The sequence below is a fragment of the Cibotium barometz genome, chromosome 36 (genome assembly GCF_041138505.1).
Source record: "Cibotium barometz isolate CiBa-2024 chromosome 36, ASM4113850v1, whole genome shotgun sequence".
Taxonomy (NCBI): Eukaryota; Viridiplantae; Streptophyta; class Polypodiopsida; order Cyatheales; family Cibotiaceae; genus Cibotium; species Cibotium barometz.
The window spans coordinates 17,771,498-17,798,823 of NC_141081.1; the positions used below are offsets into that span (position 1 = coordinate 17,771,498).

A 27,326-nucleotide genomic window follows, 5' to 3' on the forward strand; every position below is an offset into this window, starting at 1 on the left:
AGTATACATGATGCAGCCACCAAGTTATGAGAGTGATGCACACCTAGATTTTGTGTGCAGGTTACGCAAAGCCTTGTATGGCTTGAAGCAGGTACCCATAGCATGGTCAAACAAGATCGGGGAGTATCTTGTTACCATTGGATTTTAGATACCCAATACAGAATTTCACTTTATGTGAAAAATACAAAAAGAGGAATCATGCTATTAGTCATTTATGTGGGTGACTTAATTATCACTGGTGATAGTGATGTTGACATACATGATCAGGAGGCTTTTAAAGCAGAAGTATGAGATGAAGGATTTAGGTGAGTTGTGGTATTTCTTGGGCATAGAGGTGGTGAGATCACCTCATGGCATTTTATTATTACAGAGACAGTATAGCTTGGACATGTTGTCCAAGTATGGTATGGCAGGCTATAAGCCTATTTCAGTGCTATTGGAGCCTAATACAAAGCTTTCCACAGATATAGGTGAGATTTTGGAGGACCCCACTATATACAGACGCATAGTGGGTAGCTTGATCTACATGACCATTACTAGGCCAGACTTGTTTTTGTTTGGGAGTGCTATTGTGAGTTGGAGCAGTAAGAGACAACTAACAAGTGATTTATCGAGTAGAGAGGCAGAGTACAGGGGTGCTACTATGGCAACGTGTGAGGTAGCTTGGTTTCAAAAGCTACTTGGTGATATGGGTGAGCCCATGGATAGGTGTCATTTATTGTGACAACATAATTAGTATACAGCTGGCCAGTAACCTAGTATACTATGCTAGAACAAAGCACATTTAGGTGTACTATCACTTTGTGAGAGAGAAGGTTCTAGCAGGTGATGTAGATCTACTGGGGTATATGTCGACACAGAGGACTAGGTGGCTCACATCTTCACCATGACTGTTTCTCGTGCCTTAGCTTGTAAGTGTGTAAGCACATTCAAGGGTACCGTGGACAATTGCCCGTTTTGTATACTTAAGACGTTAAGAGTTGTATTTTGTGAGACAATTTGCATTGAAGCAACTCGTCTTGGGCAATCTTGGGACATGTGTTCAATGCCACATTGTTCACACATTGGTCGCAAGGTGTCAGTGACTATGGGCATGGAAGTATTCCAAACTATGGAGTCTGCCACCTTCTGAGGTCCATGACAATAGAAACATTGAAGTGTTCGATTAATTGCTTCTTGAGTAGTTTCTACCCTTTGGACTGTTTCTGTTTGGTGCATGGGCGATGGAGGTTTTGAGTACATTGTGGATGAAGCGAGACATTTTTTAGTATCATGGTCAAAGGTTTTACAATATATGCAGTATAGAAGAATAGGTGCCTTGTATGCACAATGAGGATTGGGATGGTCGTAGTGATTGCACTCAACAAAAGGCATCCCGCTCCTCACGTTTAGAGGTATTAAGGATGTCTGGTTTTGAAGGTTTTCATCCTCTCTTAGAGATGTTTACTGTAAGATTTTAAGCAAGGCTGCATAAAAATTTGGGGAATGTTAATTTCGAGATCGATCTTTCTTTCACCATTAGTTCACTTGGTTTAGACGAGGAACACCTCGTAGCATGATCATCTTCTAGCATGTTGCCATTCATCTAAACGTATTGCTTCTTTACAACATTGATCGGATGTTTCCGGATTGGATACAATGATCAAGTTGTGTTAGCTGTTATTCTTCAAGCCCATCATGAAACATCTCTTCAATTGAACATCGTTTAATTTTTCCCATGACTCACAACGTGAGTCCAAGAGTTTTAGGATAAAATCTCTAATGGATTCATTTGGTTGACTCTCAATTGAATAGAGTTCTGTCACGGTACTCCACTGATCACCTTGTCTAGAAAAGCCATGTATAAAGATTGATTTCAAGGTTTTACAGTTGGTCTCGATCGCCGGCATCAATGCGATGAACCATCGACTAACTTTTCCTTCTAAGTATAAGTTCAACACATGTACCTTAGTGGGGCAGTTGGGATTTCCAAAGGCTTCACATCTTTGTTCAAACATTTGAATGAATTGAACAGGGTCTATTGTTCCATCATATTTGCCCATAATTTTGAAAATTTGTACGGCCGTATTTCTATCTGTCATTGAGGCCGTATGTGAGTGCTCTTGTTAGAAGAGACTCACTGAGTCCTTGGGCCACCCCCCCTTCCTAGACTAGTCAGTATGTCCAAGATGTGGGCATTCAAGAAAGGGTTGGTACTTATAGGATTCGCGAGAATGTTAGGCAAGGGGCCAAAGCTCGGTGGGATCGAAGTCATAGGGGGTATAAAACCCGATGACACGCTGGTTATAGGCATAGCCAATGGCATTGGGAGGTGAATTTGTGGCATAGATCTCAATGCCTCGAAGATGTCAGCCATTGGGTTCAGTCCTTGTGTGATCCCTGGCAATCCCTCTATCGTGGCCATGTCAGAGTGTAAATGCTCCTTAATGAGCAATCACAGTTTGTTTGTTTATTTGTTTTATTTATTTATTTATTTTTTAGCTTTTTATACTCTCCCACAGCCCGTTATAGCCTTGAGATGCTTCGTGTACTCTTCGTTGGATCAACTAGGTGTCCGTTTGTCCTAATTAGCTTAGGCACTAAGCACGTGATATTTTTTCAGAAAAAGCGTATGCTAGGAACTTCCCAGATGGAAGAGGAGGTCCTAAAACCTATTTTTTCATCAGTGTCTCAAGACGAAAAAAATTTTCGAGAAATTTTTCCCTGTTTCGCAGCACGTTTTTGAGGGTGTTCCAAAAATAATTTTGAAAAACTCTATACGCGGGAGTTGTATTTTTGGAGTGCTACAACTTTGTTCCCCTGAGTCGTCCGTGATTTTGTCCTTTAGACCCTAAAAAAATGGCTTGTCGTCGTTTTCGTGCTGTTTTTTTAATGATTTTTCGTGGTTTTTGGGCTGTTTTTTGTCTCAATTTTTGGGTCGAATTTTGAGACTGCTGGTCGGAGGCCAAAACGGTCGATTTTGACTTCGGACAATCGGTCTAAAGTCGAAGAGCTCGATGTGAGCTTTCCGATGAGCCCTAGAGCGCCTTCATTGGATATATGGCTTAGTAGCTACATACGAGCCTCCAAACAGGGGGTTTTTTTTTCACAGCCTATACTTTTACGGTCGAACCTTTTCACGGAACCACAAAAACAACAAATTAATCTAAAAAAGAAGCAAAAAGCATTCTTTTCAAAAATAAAAAAGAGAGCTATTCTACACTAAATCTCATACAAATCACCATCAAATCCACATCTTTTTCATGGGAAACCACTAATCAAGATAATGGGCAATGGGTTATGCGTAGATTAGAGACAAAACGATGAAAAAGCTCAGGGATGGCTCCCCGGCAGCGGCGCCAAAAATGTTATGGCTCACTCTAACCCTCCTTGAAACACATCCAAAAAGAGATTACCTGGTGAACTGTAACTGTCGTGAGGATCTTTCCAATGGCCGAGCTCGTAACCCTTGAGGTCTCCAAGCTCTACAACTCCTTGAGAAGCAATTCCATCGTGTCTCCGAGCGTTGTCATACCGCCGCGTTGCACTACGGGTACTCGTCTCTCCTCTCACCTCACTTCACACTCACACACACTCACTAGCATGCATTAGGGAGAGAGTTAGCAAGAGGATTAGCAAGAGAAAGACTCAATTTCACAATGGGAGAGTATGTTGTATTATGAGAGAAATTCACTTATATACATGGCCATAAGTGTTCACACTCACTTAAACTATGGCTGGCCGAGCACTTTAGGCTCATAGGAGGCCTAATGCTATTACAATTACTCTCATAATATATCCATGAAGTACATTACTTAGGACCTCATCCTAACTTGCTACCACACGCTCTTGAAGTGGGAATCGCCATAAATACTCCGTCACACCATTACGGGCGCTCATCCAAGTTGTAGCTTTGGACACTTGCTTCATAGTGTGATTTTTCGAGATGGAGTCATATTCTCCTTGCATGGCTGCCATCCACTTCAGATCCCCTTATGCTTCAAACAAAGGTTATAGGTTCGTACCTCTGTCATAGAAAAATTCACAAGATTCTCTTGAACCCAGATTTTCTCCTTTAACCTTCTGGATATGCAAACATCTTGAGGTGCATTCCCTATGGCCAGAGGTTCTACTCCATCCAAAGTTCTAGGGAATTGCTTACCTTTTTATGGCACGTCATGATCTTATCTTTATCTTCAGAAATCCATGTCCATAGGAAATGGGAAAGATTCCCTCATCAAAATGCGAGGAAGCTCATGCTACATGTGGAGGTTGTGGCGCTTTGTTGATTTCCTTGTTGCATGATGAAGAAGAAGAAAGAAGCTCCTCCTCCTTCGACATGATTGTTCCTGGAATACATCACAACTCACTATGATCTTCTTTGTCTAAAGATCATAGATAACATTCACAAGCAACCAAAAACTTTCAAGTGTGCAGTTGAAAGTTTCTTGCCCGAGTAGGTTTGTAATGGAGTCATGCCTTTGACGGCCTTTGTTGCACTCCTGTTAAGAGTGTACATAGTCGTGTTAACTACCTTAGCCCAAAATGATTTAGGTAAATTCTTGAGATTACCATTAAGCATACTCCTTGCCATCTCAACAATAGTACAATTCTTGCACTCTGCAAACCCATTTTTCTTCTGTAGACTGTGAATGGTAGTGAGCTGCCTCTTTCCTTATATAGAAACCCAAGAATTCATCAGATGAATTCTCCTCCTCGATCTATTTTGAACTGCTTCAATTTTATTCATGTCTCAGTTTCAAGTAATGCATGCTTTCCAAAAGCTTGAGACTTTTTCTTTAAAAAATACAGTATTATAATCATCTATCAATGTGAAAAAGTAGGAAGAGCCTCCAAGTGTAATTGTACTCATCTTTCCATAGAGGTCAATGTCATGTACAAGATGAAGAGGAGCCTTGTCCCTATAAATGTTGTGTACAAGATGAAGAGGAGCCTTGTCCCTAAAAATGTCATCTTGTGGTGGAGACGGTTTCCAGTGCTACTTACCTATCATGCAAGCTTCAAATACATCTAGACTATCAGAAATTAGTGGTAAATAGTCAACTAGCTTACCTTTCTGCATCTCTAAGAGAGTATGCACATTGAGATGCCCATATCTCTCATACCAAAGTTTCATGCTACTCAAGCCAGTCTGGACTACAAATAGACAAGCGAATGCCCTTTGAAATGACCTTATTATCTCCATCAAGAATGGTTGCAAGTGAACATGCAAGTCACAATCTGTGATGGAGATCTTTGATTCTAGTGAGAAAAACCTCCACTCTTTCACCTTCATTCAACTTCTCTTGTTGAAGCTCATTTTCGTCCTATGAAAATTCTTAGAGGTCTTCATGGTGGATGACCTTTGTGTCAGCTCAAAGTTGAGAAGAGAGCATATTCCATTTATCTGTGTAGTAGCACATCAAGTGTTTGAAAGATATAGATATTATAGGTTGTGCCTGAACTCGAATAAATGTAAATTCATGGTTAGGCATGAAAGAATATTATTGGATGAGCTAAATACAATGTGCATCAATTTCAACACTAAAATTAAGGGTCTCTCTACTATAATTGGATGAGCTAAATACAGTGTGCATCAATTGCAACACTAAAATTAAGCTCTACGTGTACCACTTAAAGTGAGCTAAAGATTAACAAAAATGCAATGTTCATGCACATTTTGATGTAATCTAAGCCTGAAATTCCCTATGTAAAGTGTATATCTAGAGAAAAGTAAAGAAAAAGCCAAGGCATTTCTCCCCGACTTTGGCACCAAAAAAATGTATAGGCTGCATAGGGACCACTCTACCTCTTGCTCCAATACTGTCGTGGGGAAGTTTTTGGTGGTGGTGGGGAGTTGGAGCCGTGCTCCAAGAGCTCCACATGTACGTCACTTTCTCCTATGCATTCACACCGCTACATTACACTACGGGTTCTCGTCCCTCCCCTCACCTCTCACAAACTCACTAGCATGTGATTAATAAGAAGATCAGTAAGAGGGTTAGTAACAGCAAGACTCGATCGCACAATGGGAGAGTAAATTGTATCATGAAAGAAAATGACTTATATACAAGGCCATAAGTGTTCATAAACACACTTAAAGAGTGGTCAATTTGGAGTTCATGGTAGTGGCCTATTGTTATACAATACTTAATCTCATAATACATCCATGAATTACATCACTAGGAAATTCATCCTAGCTTTCTACCACATGCTCTTGGAGTGGGAATCAACATACAACGCCTATCCAAGTTGTAAATATGGCACCATTATTTCATAGCTTGATCATACATCCTTTTGATGTGTCTAACTTTGTTCTTTGATGTAGAATATTAGTGCCAGCATCTCTTCATTTGAAAATGGGTTAACATCCTTCTACCAATTCCCACCATGTACAATTTTTCCCTCATCTCATCATCACGATCCCGAATCGTTTTCCTTTACCATGCTCAACACCGTGTTTTCACCCACAAAGTTAACTCTATTGAGACTAGAGGGGCTTGCATCCATAACCCTTCCAGCTATGGATGGCACCAACACCTACTCACTATCGATTCCATGATCCGCATTGGTCCTCATGTCCCCTCTCTTGCACATCATTGCATGGATTCCCTTGTTACACGCCTTTAGTGGGGTCACTCGAGCCACTACCACCCTACTTTCACAGTTTGACAGTTCTTAGTATGCACCCTCCATCTCTATTCTCTTTTCCTTTTATGTGATATTTATGCTTCCCCTCAACTAATCTTTTCCATTCAAACCACACAATCCTTTTATCACCATGTTTTCCACAACCATACCCATTTGGCCACTTCATGTAAGAATCCATTTGTTAAGAGATATTGTTATCGATTCCGAGCCCACTTTACTAACAATGTAGAAATTTCTAACTTTTTGAGGCCTTTGGCCAAGTTTCTTAGAACACCCTAGCCATCCTATCCCACCTGCTAGGGCATCGTGCTACAGTTTTCATGTCGCGGCACATAACCAACCTTGTTAATGTCGTCATACTAGCTTCTCCTCTTTTATGCTTGACTCCCAACCCATTTATATGGGCACTTCACAAAACCTACCACCTTCATCTATTCCCGCAATTCCCTCATATGCACCCTCTTCAATACCTACCTCTATTGCACATGTATGTACCCCTCCACTACTTGGATGACATGTGTTACTAGTTGTAAGGATGTATACCATCCCTTGTGATTGGTCATGTGACAAGACACTCCACTATCAATGATCCAAGATTCATTGGGTGCAGTTGACTTGTGAAACTTTGCACACATTTCTTAAATTGCCATAGAGAGCTCTTGGGTTCACTCCCAAGTTTTGTTAGAAGATTACAACTCCTTAGTCAAAAAGTCATTCATCTAAGATTTTGAGTAGAATCCTTTCACATACAAGGAGGGTCCTTCCAAGGTCATCTTTTTGCTTCTCTTAAATGAGAAAGGGATGTCTCATTATTTTTGGGCTGAAGAGCAGTAGAAACTATAGTAATGCACAACCTATAGTATTGGCCTCTTTCAAACACTTGATAAATGAGAAAGGGATGCCGCATTACTTTTGGGTTGAAGAGAAATAAAAAATGCAATTCATGCACAACCTATAGTGTTAGCATCTCTTAAACCCTTGCCCTACAGATGAGGGATATGCTCTCTTCTCAATTTTGAGTTCATGTAGAGGTCATCCATGAAGACCTTTAAGAATTTATGTAGGAAATTCTTGTAAACCATATATAGCAATCATTTGAGAATGTAGCAAGCATGTTTGTGAGTCTGAACGGTATTACTTCGTATGTGAATGTTTCCCACTTTGTTGCGAATGCAGTCTTATGTTGGTCCTTTGGATCTAAACGGACTGTGTTTTACATTGATTGTGAAATATAATGATTGATGCAATCACCACCAAGAAGGCATTGTAGGCCATGCGGGCTTAAATGCCTTGGTCTAAGGATGAAAATTAGTGCTTATTCTGAGCTTTTTTCTAATGGTTTTGAATATAGCTTGCCAAAAATTGGAAGTGAGTTCTCTGTTTGACACTATGTTTTTTAGTAGAGCATGGAGTCAGAATATCTCTTTCACAAAAAGCTTGGCTACTTCCATTGTCCCATCTGTCTTTTTCATTAGAAATAAATGTGGCATCTTAGTGAGTCTATCCACTACCACAAAAAATGTGTTGTAGAGTCAAAGCTAAAAAGAAGAGTTTGTGGGGAAAAGGAAACTTTCGATGTTCCAAATCGAAAGTGGACTTACATGATTTACAATCTCTCTTTTGAGTCCTAGCCAAAAGAATGATTTTTGTCCTTTCGTACATGTTTTTTTGAATCCTACATATCCTGAATAATCCTTGAGGATCTTTTAAGTTCAAAAATACATCGCGCACCGAGGGGGGTGGGTGGGGATACAAAGTCTATTTTTGAGAAATTATTAACACGAATCACATAATTCTTTTAAAAAAAGCTCTTCTCCTTAGGTCAACTGCTTGAGGATGGAATTAAAATAAGGATCCTTCCTTATAAGCATTCCTAACTTGGTCCTCAATTTCATGTGTAACTACCAGATATGGCACTATAGGGAGGTCTTCTACTTAAAGCAAGATATTTGATGTCAAAATTATACTCACATAAGAGTTCCATCCAATTATTCCCTCTATTTTTGAGAAGAGGTTGTGTAAAAAGATATTTCAAACTTGGTACCCAAGAGGAAGTATGTCTAATGTTTAAGTGCATGGACTACGACTGCAAGTTTGAGATGACTTTTAGAGCATTTCTTTTCATGATCCCTAAATCCTAGAGATTCATAAGCCACTACTCTCCCATCTAGACTATTTGGTTTTCCACTTGCATTGCATGTGATCACAAATGGTTTACCCATCTCATGGATTCTCAAAACATAGTTCTTTGCAGTTTACCACAATTTCAAAATATAGTTCTTTGCGGGTCTCTTATTTAATGATTTCAAATGCTTCCTCAGATTTATCGAACCATTTAAACTTTGCACTCTTATTTGTCAAGTCAGTCAAAGGTCTGGCTAACCTTTGGAGAAATCTCGAGTATGTCTTCTCTCATATTGAGCTAATTCAAGAAAATTTCGTGCATCTCGGATACGTCTAGGAATAGGCCGTTCTATGATTTCCCTAACCTTCTCTAGGTCCATATGGATTCCATCCTTTAAGATAATTCAACCAAGGTTAATAACTTGATCTTTTGCAAAGTCACAGTTGGAGATTTTTGCCTAAAATTTATGGAAGGGCTTCCCAATGATCCTTAAAATAGACAATTATGTCATCTAGAAATACCAGGATGAAATCATCAAGTATTCATGATACATTTTTCATGAGATACATAAATGTTGTGGGAGCATTAATGAGTCCAAACGGAAGAGCTGTAAACTCATAATGTCCATTTCTTGTTAAAAATACATGCTAAATTAAGTTTAGATTAAGTTCAACTAATAGATTCATAATCTCTACACATCCTTCAAAAGCAAAGATCTCTAAGGTCTAGAAATTACCTTATGACCATACGTAACTTAAATCTACATATAATCTTATGGGGACCTTAATAGATTTTCTTATTGCATAGCACCATGGAAAAATCAAGGATTAGGACATGCTAACTCAAGAACTAGGAAAATTTAATATTTAAATAATTTATGAGAAGCCTTAGGAAAAATAATTCATAGAAAGAAAATTTGCCCAAGTGCTCTAGTTGAGGTGTATCCAATCTTAGGTTAAATTTTGGACTAGTGGAAGGTTGGGTTTAATTAGGAAGATAATATACAAGTCATGAATTAGGGATAACCTATGTGTAGAGAGATAAGATAGAGTTAAAGATGTAGAGAGAGAAGGTTAATAGAGAGATGGGACATCACCCAAGCTTATTGGAAGTATTTAAGAACTTTTAGAATTAAAATTTAGATTTTCTTTTTAGAGAAATTTAAGGTACAAAGGTAGGTTAGTACTCTAGAGACAGAATATCTAAAAGTGTTATAGAGAGAGAATGCTTGTCTTCATGCCTTAGATGTGCATGGATGAATTAGAGTAATGCTAGTCAAAAACCTTAGGATTAAATTCAAAGAAATTAATGTCAACTTTGTGGAAAGCAAGATAGAATTGAAAAAATCTCTTCAAATGATGATACACTTTGAGATAGAAAGTCTTATTTGAGCCATAAAATCAAGGGTTTAGAAGCACATTATCTACCCAAATAAGTACAACTCATATCTTAAATTCTTGGAAGAAAAGTTATTAAAAGGAAGTCCTATGTGCATTATAGTGCACAAAAATTAGATACTCCTTAGTATAGAATTGGAGATTGTAAGGTTAAGACTAAGTCCAAAGTAAGGACTAGGAATGTTTAGTTGAAAAGGGACAAAGTCCTTAAGATTATAGAAGGATTGTCATCTCACGATAAGAAGGAATGAATCTAATCAAAGAGAGAGAACCCAAACTTGGGATGAGTCAAGATATTCTTAGAAAGACCCTGGTTCCATACGCATCATAAGTGTGTACTAAAGAATGACCATAAGACTCTTCATGATTTTCAACCTTAAGGTAAAACCCATATATCAATACATATGTAACTTCGATACAACACATGACATCACCGGTTCGATATACGAAACACATCAACAAGATACTTTATTTTTCCACCTTGAAAAAACAAAAGGACTTCTTCAACATGCTCAATAGGATACACCTGCAGCACCTATTTCTATATAACTTGGTTTTATCAAATCTCCCTTAATTTTGTAAGCCACTCACCACCCCATTGTCATGGTCATGTGATTGGAGACACCCAAATCAACATAGTTCTTTGAACCACTCACCTAATTCTACATAGCCTGGTTTTTTCAAATCCATTAATTCTCTGAGCTACTCACCATGACTCATCATGTGATTAAAGGCATTCGAATCAACTTACTATCTTTCCTTAAACTAATATAAGGGAGATATTACTTTCTAAGGTGCACTTTCTAGTGAGGGAAAGTGATTTTTTAAATTAAAAATGCAATTAAAAAGAAAGGTTTGAGAATTTGAATAATTAAAAATTTAGTAAAATAAAATTTAAGATTAATGGATCAAATTGCTATGTGCATAAATTATTTGGAGCTTGCCCATGTGTATATGCACGTGAATTCCCTTGCACATTCGAGTTAGAAAGAGACAAGATTAATATTATATTTTTAAATAAAATAAATGAGCTAATTTTTTAATAAAAATTAAATAATAAAAATCATTCATAAAATATGCTAGGATGTGTGACCGTTAGCCTTGAAAAAAAAGGGAAGTTCATATTTTAATTAAAGTGAGGTTAAATGGGTGAAAATCTAAAGCATGAGGTTAGAAGGTGGAGAATAAAACCTTAGGAGTAAGAGTTTTTGCTTAACTATAGCCATTAGCAGCTGGCTTGAATAAAAAGTAGAGTACTTTACATGTCCTAAGTTCATAACTCACTTATACCCATTCTTCACTACATTCTCTTATCCTCTATTTGAAAGGCAAGAATGAAAACCTTCGTTAAAGGTGTATGAGCCTTGGCCACTACACTTCTCTATGCCCAAAAAGAAAGAAGGGTAGTGGTAGAATTGAACATTTACTGCAAAAAGCTGCTTACACAAGTACTTTGAGCATCAAAGATGTGAAGGTTTAGCACAGGATACTAGAGGATCGTACTTAAATGTGTTGCCTGTCATCTCTCATAAGGAGCAAATAGTTTGACCCCATGATCTTACAAAGGATGCACGGAAAGATCATGGCACTAGAATCTTTGCAGAGGGCACCAATAGTACAGGCGAAAGAAGATTAGCAATTGGGTTATTCTTCAGCTTGACAGGGAATATCTTGGTGCACACATCATCAAGTTGACGGTCCGCCCTGCATGGTACAAAGCAGTAGCATATTATCTTGTGTGCAGTTTGCTTCAATTCAGTTTGCTTTGGATGAAAAGAAGACATAGGTGACCATCCTTACCTCAATTTCTCCAAAGGTGAGCAGCCAAGGTTGACATTACAAATCGGGCAGCAGTCACTCTCTCCATCACCTAACTGCTGATATATGCAGTCTCTGCAAACTGCAAGAGCAGACGGTTCCACTTTAACGATGTCCATTTGATTCACAAACATAAGCATTAGAACCTATATTGTGCATAAGCATTAGAACCTATATTGTGCATAACGCAACATGACAGCCAAAAGCACGCAAGTTCAATCATCATCAAAGGCTTAGTTTCACTCTCTTTGTTGTTTGCTCCTCGCTCACATACATATAACATTGAGTGCATGCAGAATAATGTATCATGACAGGTACCAAAAACAAAAAGCATCAAAGACTTCATTCCTATTTTCTTCGTTGTTCACACAGACCACATGCGCGGAAGCTCTCTGTCTTCTTTCAGCCCTGAACACCTTTCCAAGAACATGTAGATGCAAAACGCAAGCAAAAGATGAAGAGGAGAGAGAGAGAGAGAGAGCAGAGAGCAGAGAGCAGAGAGCAGAGAGCAGAGAGCAGAGTTTTCAGTATAGTACAAAAAGGTACAATCTTTGGCAACCCCTAGGCTGCCCCATAAAAAGGTAGTAACACCTATCTAATTCCTAGTCTATGACCTAACAACCCTACAAGTGTCAGATGCCCAACAATGAGCCATGCGCCGCCTTGTATAGGCTCTTGAAGGTCGTGTGGACTGGCCGACCTGCTGTCGGCCAGGCCCTTGGACACAATAATCTTTTGCTGCCAACAGCCTCTTGATAAGTCCTTTATCTGCTGGCCGACAAGAATCTGGTCCCACCGCAGTACCTTCCATGCCTGATAACTGCAGAAGCTCCAGAATCAAGTCTGCTTCTGCTGCCTCTCAGGGATTTGCATGTCCATGTGCATGCATGCACATGACATCCATGATCCCCTTCTGCTAAACGGGCTTCTGACCCTGGATGAAGGCCATCATCCCTTTGTCTCCACGTGGACTCCCCAACTTGTCATCCTTCCCTTCCTGGCAACCTGTTCATTGAAAACCTTGCCTTGTCTCTGACTCCTGCCCTCTATTCGCCATCTCCTTCCAGCCCTCAGTCCACCTCTGCCCTCCTCCCCCCACCGCTATTCTCCGCCCTCCTACTGCCCTCCTGCAGTTTCACTTGCCCACCCGCTGCTTCGTTGTCTGCCTTCCCTCCAGAATTCCTTTATCAGACTCTGGCCCGCCTCTCCGCGCAGCCCTTCATTGTTAGCTTCTCTAGCTTTCTTTTTCCTCCGCCTGGCCTGTCTCCCGCCACCCCTTCAGCCCCTTTTTGCCTTTGCCCCTCCTTTCTATGCCCTTCCTCTCCCTCCCCTTTCTGTTAGGTTTCAGCAATTGGGTTGTAGCTATTTTGGTGGCTTCCTTTGGTCTTCACCCCTTAAGAAGGACTCCATGGCAGCCGCTCCATCATCCCTAGCCGAGGCCGCCGTCCCTTGCCTGTTTTCAGAAAAGGACCTCCAACTCTTGGCTTCAACAATCTCCTCCCTCATGGCCTCTTCATTGGTTTGCAAGCTCATAGGAAGCCGCCCAGCACGTGGTCAGATTCGGGATTTGCTCCAGACAACCCTCGTTGGCGAGCCCGGAAAATGTCACATGCACAACATGTGGACATGCTTAATTCCCAGTTTTAGGCTGTGATTATGCAACTTTTGGGGTAGTAAACAGCCAGGATCAACGGTAGGCATTTTACCCAAGGTAGTCAAAAGAAAATAGCCTAGCAGTTTGGCATTTATTTGTCCAAGGACCTAACCGACTACAGCATAGGGGTATTTTGGAGCCTATAAATAGGCAAGTTCAGTTGCTTTTGTATTCATCTGATCCCTAATTTGGTGGGACAGGTCATAGGCTTGGGTATTTCCTTTTGGAGGCCATGTTGGCTATGTATAGATTGATACATAGATACAAAAACATTGTTACAGCAACTTCTCTCTCCCCTCTCTCTGTCATCTTTGTGTTTTGCACAGTTCTTAATATAGGCAGTTCTTCCGCATGTTCCATTGGTATCAAAGCCTGGTTGTAGCATGCAATAGCTTGACTGTCGTAACGCATAACAAAGCCTCTTTAAAAACCTGAGAGTTTATGCAATCCACTTTACTTTAAGAGAGAAGAGCAGAGAGAGAGAACATGAGAGTCAACACCAGATAGGGTCCAATTACCCACTCAAAGCACCCCCCCCTCCCCCCCACAAGTAGGAGTATTTGCTTGTATTTCTTTTGAGAACTTTGTACAATGATGATGAATGATGACTGAGGACTACCAAAAGCAAGGACGTGGAAGACCAAACGCACGCTGAACCAATAGCACCAGCTCTATGAAGCCACTTATGCAAATCTAGAACTGCTGAGGATATGCACATATGCTGAAGATGAGAGGATCTTCTATGCCGCCTTGGACTGAAGCATGGAGTGCTTGAGGCTGTTTGTATGCTCCAAGAACCCTGGGGATCTCAAGCACACATGTTCTCTTAAACTGCTTTGCTGAATTCTGAAGTATGAAGTGATTTATGCAATGGACCATGGGCTGCTTATCTATGAATTAACTAATGCTCGTCGGTGCAAACATGCTGTTGTCGGCCAGTTCTTAAAGACCATGACTTATTATTTTTAAGCATTTAATGCTATGATTGCTGGTCAGTTCTTACAGCCCACAACTTGTTATTTTTAAGCATTTAATGCTATGATTGCTGGCCAATTTATGCTGGCCGACTGGCTGTTTATGTGGGGTTATGATACCTGAAGCATCAACCAAGGCAAAAGCCCCATATGGACTGTCTTATGGGCTGGCCCATAAGCTATATGCTCATGCTAAAATGCTTCTAATGCCAGACCTAATGCTAGGCTGACTTCTACATGCTCCTACATAATGAATTCTCCAAGTGGATAAGAGGACTAACATATGCAGACTCTCCAAGGCTTGGAAGATAGACCTACGTAGCTCATGCCTGACATGTCCGGAACAAGGCTCACAATGGGGCCACGGCATACGACAAATAATCCTAAAAAGGTATTAATACTACATGATGTTACATATAACGTTGAGCCAGTGTGTCACATAGCACCATAGTGCAAGGTGCATGTGACATTCCCTCCTGCTTAGCTTGGTGGTAGCTTCATGGATTCCAAGTAGTCCGACAGTATCTGCGGGTACTCCTGCAAGAATTCTTCATCCACCAATTGCAAGCTTTATCCTTTCCCCCTTGCTGCGTTTTCTGGAGAACAGTGGCTGCGTTTTCTGGAGTTCACACCAGTGGCTGCGTTTTCTGGAGATCAAAACCGTGGCTGCGTTTTTCTGGAGATCAACATAGTAGCTGTGTTTTCTCATCATAGCTGCGTTTTCTTTCACCCGGAGGCTTCTCACTTCTGCGTTTTCCTCTTCATGCTGCCCTGCTCCTATGCTTGGTTACCAAGCATCAATTGCAAGCTTCTGTTGGCTGTGTTTTTGCTTCTACATGCATTTACAGCAGTTGTGTGAGATTTGAAAGCTGTTTTTATAGCGTGGACTGCAGTGGAAGCTGTTTCTTTGTGTGTGGTGCATCCTGACAAGCAGCCCCGACATCTCTGCTTCTTCCTCGGCTTCCCCTCCCTCCGGTTGGGTGTTTCCAGTGATTGGTCCTGGTGCCTCGCTTCGTTGGAGAGTGCTTGAGAGGAGTCTAGATTTGTGTACTTTGTTGCTGTGGATATGGCTCCCCCCTTATGAACAAGGATGACAAGTTGGACGGAACCAACTACACCCATTGGAAGTTGAATATGCGGATCTGGTTCATTCACAAGGGTTTATAGGAGATTGTTCAAGGCACTGAGAAGAAGCCCGAGCATCCTCAGAACTCGAGGAGGTGGACCTAGGATCAAGAGGATGAATTCCTTGCGGAATTACAAGACTGGGGGACTCGTGATTTGAAGGCACATTCAGTGCTTGTGCGGACGATTACAAAGGAGGTCTCACCGGCCGGGTAAACTCTTACCAGTGTTCATCAAGTATGGTCCGAATTGGAGGATCTCTTTACTTGAGATTCGTTGACGAGGGCAGTTACTTTGCAAGGGCAACTCTACGGTCTGTTATTTCCTACCGGCAGTTCTATGCAGTTGTTTCTCATGAAGGCCGAAGTTATCCATGACCAGTTATTGGCAATGGGTGCTACTTTTTCCTCTACTCAATTGGCTGCACTTATCCACACTATGCAGTCAGCTGGCTGCAATGGAGAATGATGTGGTTTCTCGCGCTTTGCAGTGCCAGGCTCCCTTGTCTTGGAAGAAGAGTCTGTCCTTGTTTCTCAGGGTAAGATCACGGTGTCTCTCAACAGTTCTAATAAGGCACGCACTTCAGTTTAGAAGAAAGGTCAGAGCTGTTGCTTCTCATGTGGGAAGAGAGGATATTTGTCGAAGGATTGTTTGTCCAAGAAGAAAGACAAGACCAAGGGAAAGTCTTCATCTCAAAAGAAGAGCAAAGACACGACACACGACAGTGATACAGATACTTCCACGTTCCAGTAACACATCTAGGGCTCCCAGGGTGCTTCCCCAGCTCGGGAGGACCAAGATGGTGTACTTCCCTAGTATACAGGCAGTTTCCCCCATGTGCTTCCAGCTAGAGGAGGCTTGTGTTCCCACTTCGACTGCTAATCATGGCAATATGACTTGAGAACATCAAATGCAAGCTGATTATATATTTATCTGTTTGAGGATGGAATGCACAACAACTGTAACTTGGTTCCAAAGCTGCCGAATAATGCTCTCCAGAAATGTGAAGTAAACTTTGGATCCTTGTAAGATGTAATTGTCCTTGGCAAACCACATGTGGAATACCAAAGGCGAAGAAACAAGCGGGCGATATCTTCTGTTGTGGCTGTTAACTTGCAGAAGAGCATCCAAAACTTACTGAATCAGTTAACAATAGTCATGCAATGTGTGTTTCTGGATCCAAAAGCTCTTGGAAGGGGTCCTACAAAGTCCGTGTTGATGTCTTCGAGAGGTCCTTTAGGAACTCGCAAAGGCTGTAGCAACCCTACTTGCTTCGTATGAGGAACCTTCACCTTTTGGTAAATCTGACATGATTGGACACGTTGATAGACATCCCTTCTCATTTTTGGCCAATAAAATGAACGCTCTAACTTCTCCAATGTAATGTTGATACCGCAATGACCTTCGACAAGAGAGTCATGGGAATCGTGAAGAAGTGCTATCGCTTTTCTCTTAGTATGCATAGCCGGTTCTTGTAAAACAACCAGCCATCTTGAATGGTATATTGACGTGGTTCTGACTAAAGAACCAATCTATATTGAGTCCTGAATTCCAAATAATCCTCATATTGTGCCTTCATACTGTCTAAATCTTTTTCCTGTATTTGTGCAGGAGTCCGAATGGTACCTTTGTGACTTAAGAGCGTTGGCAACGGGATTATTCATGCCAAGGATGTCTTCAATCTTACCTCCACACTCCTGGAAAATCTGACTCCATCTGGCTTGTCTATCACTCCATTGGACACTAGGCATGGTTTGCAACCATTTAAGTGTCTGATAATAAGTCTTAACTGTGAACTCCCTCCCGTAAAGAAAAGGTTTCCAATGCTTAATAGCCATCATCACCCCCAATAATTCTTTGTTATACACTGAATAATTCTTCTCCATGTCATTTAATTTTCGGCTATAATCAGCCACTGGGCGTTCTTCCTACTAAAGGACCCCTCCTATGGCTAAATTGCTAGCATCGATAATCACCTCAAAAGGATCATCCCATGAAGCCAGCTTGAGAACCGGAGACTCGGAGGTAACTTTCTTCATTGCGTGGAATGCATGGAGTGCTTTGCCCGTAATGGACACTTTCTACCGACGCATCTTCACACCCTTGAGCAAATCTGTAAGAGATGCTACAAGGTCGGAAAATTTGTCCATGTGGGAACTGTATGCTTGACAAAGACCTACAAAAGTGCAAATCTGTCACGTGCACCCATGCACTGTGGTACACGGTGACAAGCTGGCTCATCAACAGTGCAAGATTCATGTACAAAAGTAGTACCTTTTACGGTTTATTTGTCGTATGCAATGACCCCTTTGTGAGCCCAGCTCGGGACATGTCAGGCACGAGCTACATAGGTCAGTGAGTGTCAGGTCAGTCCTCTTAACCCACTGTGGAGAATTCAGCAAGCATTAATCATTCAGGAGCATGTAAAGGTCAGCCCTAGTAGTAGTTGCATTAGGAGCATGTAGTTGCATCTCATGTAGAAGGGGGCCAGCCCTAAGGCCAGCCCCAAGGCAGCCCAAGTGATGGCTAGCCTTGCAAGGGGTAGTCAATCCCCTAGCCATGCTCACAAGACCCAATCGGCAACCCTTCATGGGCTTGGGGAACCAGTCGGACAACCAGCCCGACCAGGTATACCAGCAACTAAGCATTAGATGCTAGTTGAGTTCAGTTGCACCAGCCGATTGAGCATTTAAGGCATTTAATGCCATTTTGCAGCAACCGTGAACAACCCTGCAAGCTGACAGCCTCTACAGGCAGCCGACCAGCACCCACAGGGCATATAAAAAGGCAAGAGCAAATTCAGTCCCAAATATTCACTGAGAAATTCAGAGATCAACGACAACACTCAAGCATGTATGCTTAGGCCTGTGCTATGCATTACTTTCAGCCTACTTGTGCTCTCAGCCCAAGGCAAAGAAGCTCAACCTCTTCAGGAGTTTCCAGCACACCTACCCTCAGTCTCGGGCCGGTGTATTACTCTCAAAGATAGCTTCACAAATGCCTAAAGCTTATGCACAATTCTGCCCAACATTTGGTCGCTTTGTCCTTGCATTTGGCAGTCAGTCAATCAGTTTGTCCGCTCAATCTTGTGGACACAGTTCAGCTTGTTTAAAGTTCTCCAAAAGAAGAAATAAAGCAAATACTCTTGCTTGCAAGAGGGGGCCCTTCAGTGGGTGATTCGGGACCCCATCTAGTGTCGACTCTACTACATCTAGATTCAGTTTCATGTCTGCTGTTTTAAAGGATTGCTAAACTCACTAAACTCAGGTTTAAAGAAAAGGCCTCGTCGTTTCACACGGTCCTAGCTCAGCGCATGCTACAGGATCTCTTGAGCATTCTTGGGAACATCCCATTCGAGGATCTCTTAAGCTAATCCCGTCTGTACTAATGACATATCCCAGATAGTGGATTTACTCTACTCCAAATTCGCTCTTTTTTGCATTGATATAAATCTCATTGTCTCGCAATAGTTGCAAGACCTTTTCAACATCCTGCTCATGCTGCTCTACATTGGCAGAAAAGATGCGGATATCATCTAAAAAGATGAACACCAACTTTCCTTGAGCCCCACAAAAACCCTAGACATCATCTTGTTAAATGTCGCCGGTGCATTGGTGAGTCCCAATGGCATCACCACAAACGTAGTGGCCACGTTTAGTCCTAAAGGCTATTTTTGGAATGTCAGCTGGAAAGATCCGAACTTGATCATAGCCACTTTTGAGATCTATCTTCAAAAAGAACTTCGCACCATTAAGTCACTCAAGAATATACTCAATCCTAGGCATTGGAAACATGTTTTTAACTGTGAGCTTATTGAGTGCCCTGTAGTCCATGCATAATCGTGCGGACTTGTCTTTCTTTTACACAAATAAAATAGATGCAGCAAAGGGTGACGATGAGGGTTGGATAAATCTAGCTCGGAGTAATCAGGAAAGCTGATGCTCCAGTTCGCCTTCTACCTTAGAAAGGCAATAGGGGAACTTTGGGCGGTTCTATCTTAGGGACCAACTCAATGCGATGATCCGCAAGACGACTAGGTGGGAGCTCAGGCGAGAGATCATTCTTTAGCATAATATCTTGAAACTGTGCAAGGAGAACATCCAGCCTTTGTGTCAAAGGGGTTGCTAGTTGAATAAAAGACTACTCGCTACGGACATAAATCAAAGCATATTCGGCTCCTTTTCTAATGGCTCTTTGGACCTGGATATGGGACATGAGTGGAATGCCGAGAATACACCTATCCCCGCGAATCAAGACAGGCTCAAGAACACCATCAACAATTGTGAAAGTTTCCTGCTTCCAATCAAGAATGGATGCATACTCGTCTCCATGAAATGTGGCCTTTTGAACCTTTAATTCAAACTATTGAGCCTTATGGAAAATGTGAGTGCGAAGACCGGTTGTGAAGCTGTCTCCATCTAGATGATGGGATAGAAGTGTACAACTCGTCTTTTTAGCCAACTGAGGAGAAATGGCATCCTCAGAGCTGCCCATATCGAAGAGGACAATGAATTGTTGTCCCTTCGTTGTGCCATAAGCACGAATGAGGACTTTCTTTTGCCCCTCAACCTCACCCTCTTGCTTATCGTTAAATACCACTGTTGGTACTAAGTTTAAGGAGGGTAAGAGTTAGATGGTATTAGTGGCCAATGTTGGAGATGTGGATGAAGCTGTAGCGGTGGCTACTATGGAGACAGAGGTCCTAGAGGCTTGTGCATCCTACCACTTGGTACAATCTTTCTTATCATGCCCCATAGTGTGGCAAAAGAAACATTAGTTCTCCCCCTTGTACCGCATTTTCTCATCTGGTTGGAGATATCCACTAGTAATGCCCTCCTCGGTCTTTTCCTTAGGTGTCTTCTTAGGCTTGAATTCCCCATCTTTCTTGCCTCCTGAGGTGCTCTGGGAATCTTTCTTTCTATCCTTACTATTCTGAGCTCCCTTTCCCCACTGGGATGATGACTATTGGGTGGTGGATGACTGCTACTGGGGTTTGAAGCTAGCCTGGATCTGCTTAAGCTTACCTCCATTCAGCATCATTTCTTGATTCTGAGGGAGAGTAAGAACCATGTCATATGACTGTGGCAAAAATTACGCACGATGAACCTAATGTTAGTATCCCATCCCCTAATGAATTGTTTCAATTTATCTTCCTCGGATATCCCCAACTGCTGCGTTGACGTGGTAACACTGTTAAAGTACGTCAATATTGGAGACCCATTTTGGGAGAGTGTGTATAACTCATCCTCAAGGTTGGTCATGGTGTCCTATGCATACTGAGGAGCCCCTATGATTGGGTCTACATGTAGACTGGACCAATGTTGCCACCAAGTAACTGCTTTGCTGGAGAGGTGAGGTGCTGCCAAGTGGACTCAGTCTTGAGAATCTGAAAGCTTAGCCAAAGGAATGTATGCCACAAATTGATGAATAAATTGCATAACTGCAGCATGATCACACTTACCATCATACTTACCAAAATTTGGTTCAGCTCGTATGATGGTGGTGGTGGCAGTGGTGGAGGAACTCGGACCTTGTTGCGCTAGGGTAGGGAGAATTGACAGCATGTTTGCCTGCATAAATGCTATTAATTGTTGATTCTAGAGTTGCATAGCGTCTTGTTCAAGCCTTTGTTGGTGTTCTTGGGTTGCACGGTCTACCCATCACCTTGCATTTGGCATCCTCGCCCTTTCGTTCATCATCACATCAGGCCCTTTGTTCTTCAACCTCTTCATCTTCACACAACTCATAGGGAATGCTTTCCTCTGGCTTTGCCTGCTGCCGACCACTTCATAAATGCTACCCTGGTTGCATTCTTCCATGGATCTGTGCACCTTTCTTGGGACAACTTAGATGGCTGACCCTAAATGCTCTGCTACGAATGTTGTATGTGGAGGCCTTGACTTACTTGATCCAACCCTAAGCCTACTGATTAGGAACATGATGATGCTTAGCGCAAAGAGAGAGAGATGCGTGGACTTGGAGGTCTTTCTGAAACTGGCTGTTCAGTAAAAGACCCACATGTGTGGTACACAAGACAGCCTGAGGGCTGGAAAACACTAGTAAGCCTATGCGCAATAAAAGAATGCATGAGTGTCTAATTAAAGCATGTGCGTGCAGTTAATTTGGGCATAAGTGAACTTTATGCTAAAAAGGGGGGGGGAAGTGTCAGAATATGCAGCGGACATGAAGACAAAATCTGAAAACACGAGCAAGTGCACTGCAGAAAAACACAGCAATAGAGAGGGAGAGAGAGAGGAGTGTAACTCTGCTATATACACAAGAAATCCCGAAATCTGGAATACAAAGTGTGGGGGGCCATGGGCCATTTTATATGGCCCCATCAGCCAGTCGGCCAGCACAAAAGGCAGCCGACAGCAGCCATAAAGACACCCGACTTGCTACATCTCCAGTCGGCCAGCTACATACAGTTGGCCAGCACTCAGGGAGAGTTGTGGAGAAGTGGCCAGTGTTAGAGCACACAGTCCTGCAGTCGGCCAGCATACAGAGGTAGCCGACATGCACAAGACAGCCTCCCACAGCAAAAAAAATAGGGGAAAAATATGGAGTGGGGAAAAATGAGAAAACACCTAATCCAGGCGGGCACACCCACAACATAGGCCCTGGTGTAAATATACAAACAGGAGATGACTGCTAACACCCCCTCTCAGCTCCTGGATGTGGAACCAATTCCAGGGAGCTGGAGTGCCGCCGAAGCATAGCCTGAGGTAGAGACTTCGTGAAGAGGTCCGCCGCATTGTCCTCCGTCGAACAATAAAGAAGTAAGAAAGATCTTCTCACGTACAAAGTGATATTGTATCTCTATGTGCTTGGTCTGAGCATGGAAGACCGGGTTCCCAAGCAATAGCTATATAGCTCTGGTTATCGCATTGGATGACTGTGGGCTCCTTCTGTGGAAACCCAATCTCGCCAAGCAACCTTCGCAGCCACACAACCTCGCAAGCAGCACCACAAGCAGCCCGGTACTCTGCCTCTGTCGATGATAAGGCAATAGTTGGCTGCCTCTTACTGCTCCATGAAACCACTCTTGAGCCGAGGGAAAAACTGTAGCCTGATGCGGATCTCCTCGTGTTTGGATCTCCTCCCCAATCTGAGTCACTCCATCCTTGGAGTCTGACTCCATCCATCAATCCCCCTCCAGTGTAGAAGAGTCCAAGATCCTTCGTACCCTGCAGATACCGCAAGATCCGCAATCCTGCGTCCCAATGAGACTTCAACGGTGTCTACATGAATGAGCTCAACAGCCCCACGGAAAAGCTCAAGTCCAATTTGGTGTTCAGCAACCAGATCAATGAACCAACCAGCTTCCGATACAGAGAGGCATCAACTGGCTCACAAGGATCATTCACTGTTAGCTTTGTGTTCGGGTCCATCGGCGACGTAATAGGCTTGCAGTTCTCCATCCCAAAGGCCTCAAGCACGCTTTAATTTCAGCCATATCATCAATATATGGGCTGTGTGCAACCTCCTATGCCTTCAGGTTAGCCTCCACTTGCTCTTGATTTACAAAGACAGTTAGCGAAGCACGCTCCCCAAGCTGCAGCTAGTAATCCCCTCCTTTGCAAGTCTCTTTTCATCTGGAACCTTTTTTGAGTGAGAAGGATGAGTGTAAGGAGCTTTACTTGGATAGCTGGCTCGGAAAGTGGACCACCTATACACGTACACTTAACCTCATCGTATTAGTCAAATTCAAATTATGCTTCAACATAGAAGTTGGAGTGCTTAACTCCCCTACAACCACTCAAAGGAGTTTTTTAAACATCATTAGTAGAGATTTTATTATAAGAGTCTAGCAAGGTGGGGAACACATGGGATATAACTGATGTAGCTCCCTTCCGACTCAATGCATCAACCACTAGGTTGGCCTTACTTGGAAGATACTCGATTATTCCACCAAAGTTCAAACTGTTGAAAGATCCGACACCGAGTGAGCCTGGCGATGACTCCATTGAGCACTAGGCACGGCCTATAGCCACCGAAGTACTTGATGATCCATGCGAATGGTAAATTCGTGCCCATATAGAAAATGTTTCCAATGTTTCATGTCCTAGATCATAACAAGGAGTTCTCTATCATATACTGTGTAATTACCTTCTACGGAGTCAAGCTTACGACTCATGTAAGCAACAAGATGTTTGTCTTGTTGTTGCAGCACCGACCCAATGGCATGGTTGTTGGCATCTGTGTATACCACAAATGGATCATCCCCAGAAACTAGCTTCAAGCAAGGCGCTTCAGAGAGAGCATTCTTGAGCTTGTTGAAAGCAATCAAGGCCGCGAGAGAAAGTTACACTTTCTACTTTCGGGTTTTAATGCTTTTCAGCACATCAGAGAGTGGGGCTGATGTCAGTGAGCATGTCCACATGAGATTAATATGTCTGGCAAAGTCCCAAGAAGGAACAAACATTGAATGTCATGGTTGGCACCTCCCAATCGAGGATGTCTTGAACAATTGCGAGGCCCTGACAGGTACCCTTGGCACTAATAACATAGCCTAGGTAATGGACCTCTGTCAAATAAAATTCTCACTTCTTCTCATTGAAGAGCAACTCGTTCCACTCGAGAAGCTCCAACGCTTGCTGAACATGTAAATCATGCTGCTCTAGAGAGCGGGAGAAAACAAAAATATCATCTAAAAAGACGAATACACACTTGCCAATCAAGTCCACAAAGATACACATCATCTTACGATTAAACGTGGCCGTAGCATTTGTCAAACCAAAAGGCATAACAAGAAACTCATAATGGACCTTCTCAATTAAGAATGTCATTTTATGGCTCTCCAAATTTGATGGTACCCGCTCTTAAGATCTAACTTAGAAAAAAAATTGGCAACATTCAACTGCTCACGGATTTAATCGTTGCGAGGCATGGGAAACTGACTTTTGAAGGTCAGTTTGTTCAATGCTCCATAGTTAACACATAATCGTGAATACCCATCCTTCTTCTTTATGAACAAGATGGAAGCCACAAAAGGGGAACACTAGGTCTAATGAACCCCGAATGCAAAAGCTCATGAATCTGACGATCAAGCCCTTCCTCCATCGACTTGCTAAGACGATAAGGAAACCTGCTCAATGGCTCCAAGCCCAGGAGGAGATCAATGCAATGATCCTCTGGTTTAGATGGTGGTAGCCAGGTAGGTAAGCTATCAGCCTATCCCAAAGGAAAAGCTTGTGGAACTTGGCATAGATCGCCTCGTACATTTCCGAGGTGCTCGCTCGGTCCTCTACAGTCTAGATATGTTGAACAACTCTTGATTAAAATTCATTTTTTAAATTAATTAAAAGGTGTAGCTCTATATCCAAAGACACACCTTTCTTCAACAAATACAACTATTCCTCATTCAACTCTTCAATCTAAATCCATGCATGAATGCAACAACACTTCTCTAACCCTATTTTTAGTTTTACAGGTTTAATAAGCTTGGAATATTGATTAATTAACAACATTAAGCGAAAAATTGCTGCATTATGAATACTATGATCTGTACACATATAGCAGATCAAGATTGACCTAAGTACTTACAGGTGTGAAGGCATTCGGAGATTGTAGTGGCCTCATGGACCAAATTGAAGCAAAGCGGGCATTGCAAACACACTATCAGTGGAGCCCTAGCGACCTTTACTAAATTGTATGTCATCTTCTTTGTATGCATTTCAAAAGTTACTTATCATGGCATCAGGGGTGGCAAATATTGGTCCGTGAAAATAAAAGCGCTTCATAGACAATTCTCTTCTCACTATGGAATATCATGTGGAGTGTTATTTTTGTCATCTTGACACCTGCAATATTTTTGGGAAAAAAGGCACATTTAATTTTCAACTTAATTTGTCCTGCACAAAATAAGTTCAATATTGTGCATATAAAAGAGTTCTAGCAACATATCAGCCAGCAGCACCATAGCTTGGATGCTTGAAGATTTGTCATACCCCATATGATCTACTGGAAGATGCTATTCCCATGGCCATTTGACTCATAAGCACATGTGCATCAAAGCCAGTAGCACCAGTAGACCTGCAACACCTTATCCGAGGTGCCCTAAACACTCAGGCAAGCCCAAAAAATCCATGTAACTCAAGTACACCATGTACATCATCAAAGGAGGCCAACATTTGTGTAAGCTAACTATCTACACTTTACATGGCTTTAGTCATGGCAAAAGTTTGAGTACAACAGGCCACATTCTGCACTTTAAGAAAGGAGAGGGAAGCAAAATCAAATACCCAAATCCAGGATGTATAGAAAAAGTTTCCTTTAAGCACTACAGCATGCAAGCAAGGGATCCACTCTAGGGTTTCATGGGAACGTATTGGGTTTTGATCCCCCCACATATTTACACATGTTTGCCCTGTTGCATCTAAAAGCTACTGTGGGTTGGGTCCTCTGCATCGTCCACCAAGTTGAAAGTGTACAACAATGCATCAGAGTCCAAACGTTCGTGTCCAAGTACTCCATTCCCACACAAGCATTCCCATCATTAAGCTACTAAGGCAAGCGATTAATAATGCATATTCAACGGCACGTTAAGTGAAATCCATGTACTGTTTTTCACAGCTTGCATGCCGCCCACTGACCTATCTGGTTCAAGATTGACAAAAGTAACCACGATCAATAAATACACATGAAGCACCAACCTTGGTTCGCTAGTCACCTCTGCAAATCGTTGAGAAATTACGGAACTTTCTTGGATTATGTAAACAAACTGAATAATATATGCACCCAGCACGTTTTTTTGGCTACCATTAATTAATTAGTTGTAGATTTTCTACTTTACCCATAATATGTGCTAGAACTATGTAGTCATAAAAGGAAAGAAAACAGGTGTCTAATTTTTGTAGAATTGCATGTGAATAAAGACTTCTAGAGACATCGCTCTATTTCTCTCCCTCTCCCTCGCCAAGATGATAGTGAAACATCTTCCATGGGAAGATCCAACTGGCAAGTTGAAACAACATGGAGGGACATTCAATGAGTGGCTGGAAGGGCAGAGAGAAGGGTAAGCTATGGAAGAGGAGGCTAAAGTGGATATGGTACCGGCCCACTACTCTCGAATGAATAGGAGATATGATGTGAAGGGGTGCACCTGGAATGTCAAGGGATTAAGGGACAAGAAGAAGAACTCAGCCTTTTGGAGCTTGGGGGATTTTGGTGATGGCGGTTCAGGAACATAATTTGTTTGGTCTGAAGTGTTGGAGAAAGGATAGATTTGGGGATTTCATGGTTTTGTATAGGGGAGTGAATTCATGATTCATTGGTGTTTTGACTATTGTTAAGAAGGAACTAAAACCCAGTATTATAGCTAATCATCCCAATGGTAGAATCTTAGTTGTGGAAATTCAAGTAGATGAGGAGAAGGTGTGGATAGTTAATGTATATGGAGCTCATAATCATAAGATAAGAGGGAAGATGTGAGAATGGATTGCTAAGTTGGATATTCACTACCCATGCATAATTATGGGGGATATTAACATGGTAGAGAAGCATGTTAATATGTGTGGAAGCACGATGTTGCTGGGCCAAGCGAGAAAGAAGTGGAAAATCTTAGAGGCAAGATGGGGTTTGTTGATGGGAATTGGGAGCTT

General features: G+C 42.0%; 1 protein-coding gene across 2 annotated transcripts; it reads right to left on the bottom strand.

Moving 5' to 3' along the window:
* Positions 1-11,418: 11,418 nt before the first annotated feature.
* LOC147617556 (E3 ubiquitin protein ligase DRIP2-like) lies at positions 11,419-26,497 on the bottom strand. Of its 2 annotated transcripts, none has more exons than XM_086775430.1 (4): positions 26,379-26,497; positions 25,270-25,526; positions 11,953-12,052; positions 11,419-11,856 (listed from the first exon to the last, which is right to left on the bottom strand). In XM_086775430.1, exons 2-4 carry the CDS (start codon positions 25,397-25,399, stop codon positions 11,733-11,735), a joined length of 354 nt encoding a protein of 117 aa, XP_086631556.1. In that variant the 5' UTR covers positions 25,400-25,526; positions 26,379-26,497; the 3' UTR covers positions 11,419-11,732. The 2 variants fall into 2 exon arrangements, with proteins under 2 accessions (XP_086631556.1, XP_086631555.1); XM_086775429.1 differs by lacking the exon at positions 26,379-26,497 and adding an exon at positions 25,674-26,338.
* Between the last annotated feature and the right edge of the window lie 829 nt (positions 26,498-27,326).

Excerpts from the sequence above, each read along its gene's own strand:
- LOC147617556 (XM_086775430.1), bottom strand. The coding sequence starts at position 25,399 with ATGCATACAAAGAAGATGACATACAATTTAGTAAAGGTCGCTAGGGCT. Across the intron at positions 12,053-25,269 it reads CTCCGAATGCCTTCACACCT|TTTGCAGAGACTGCATATAT; the intron begins GTAAGTACTTAG and ends CTGCTCTTGCAG. Across the intron at positions 11,857-11,952 it reads TCACCTTTGGAGAAATTGAG|GGCGGACCGTCAACTTGATG; the intron begins GTAAGGATGGTC and ends TGTACCATGCAG.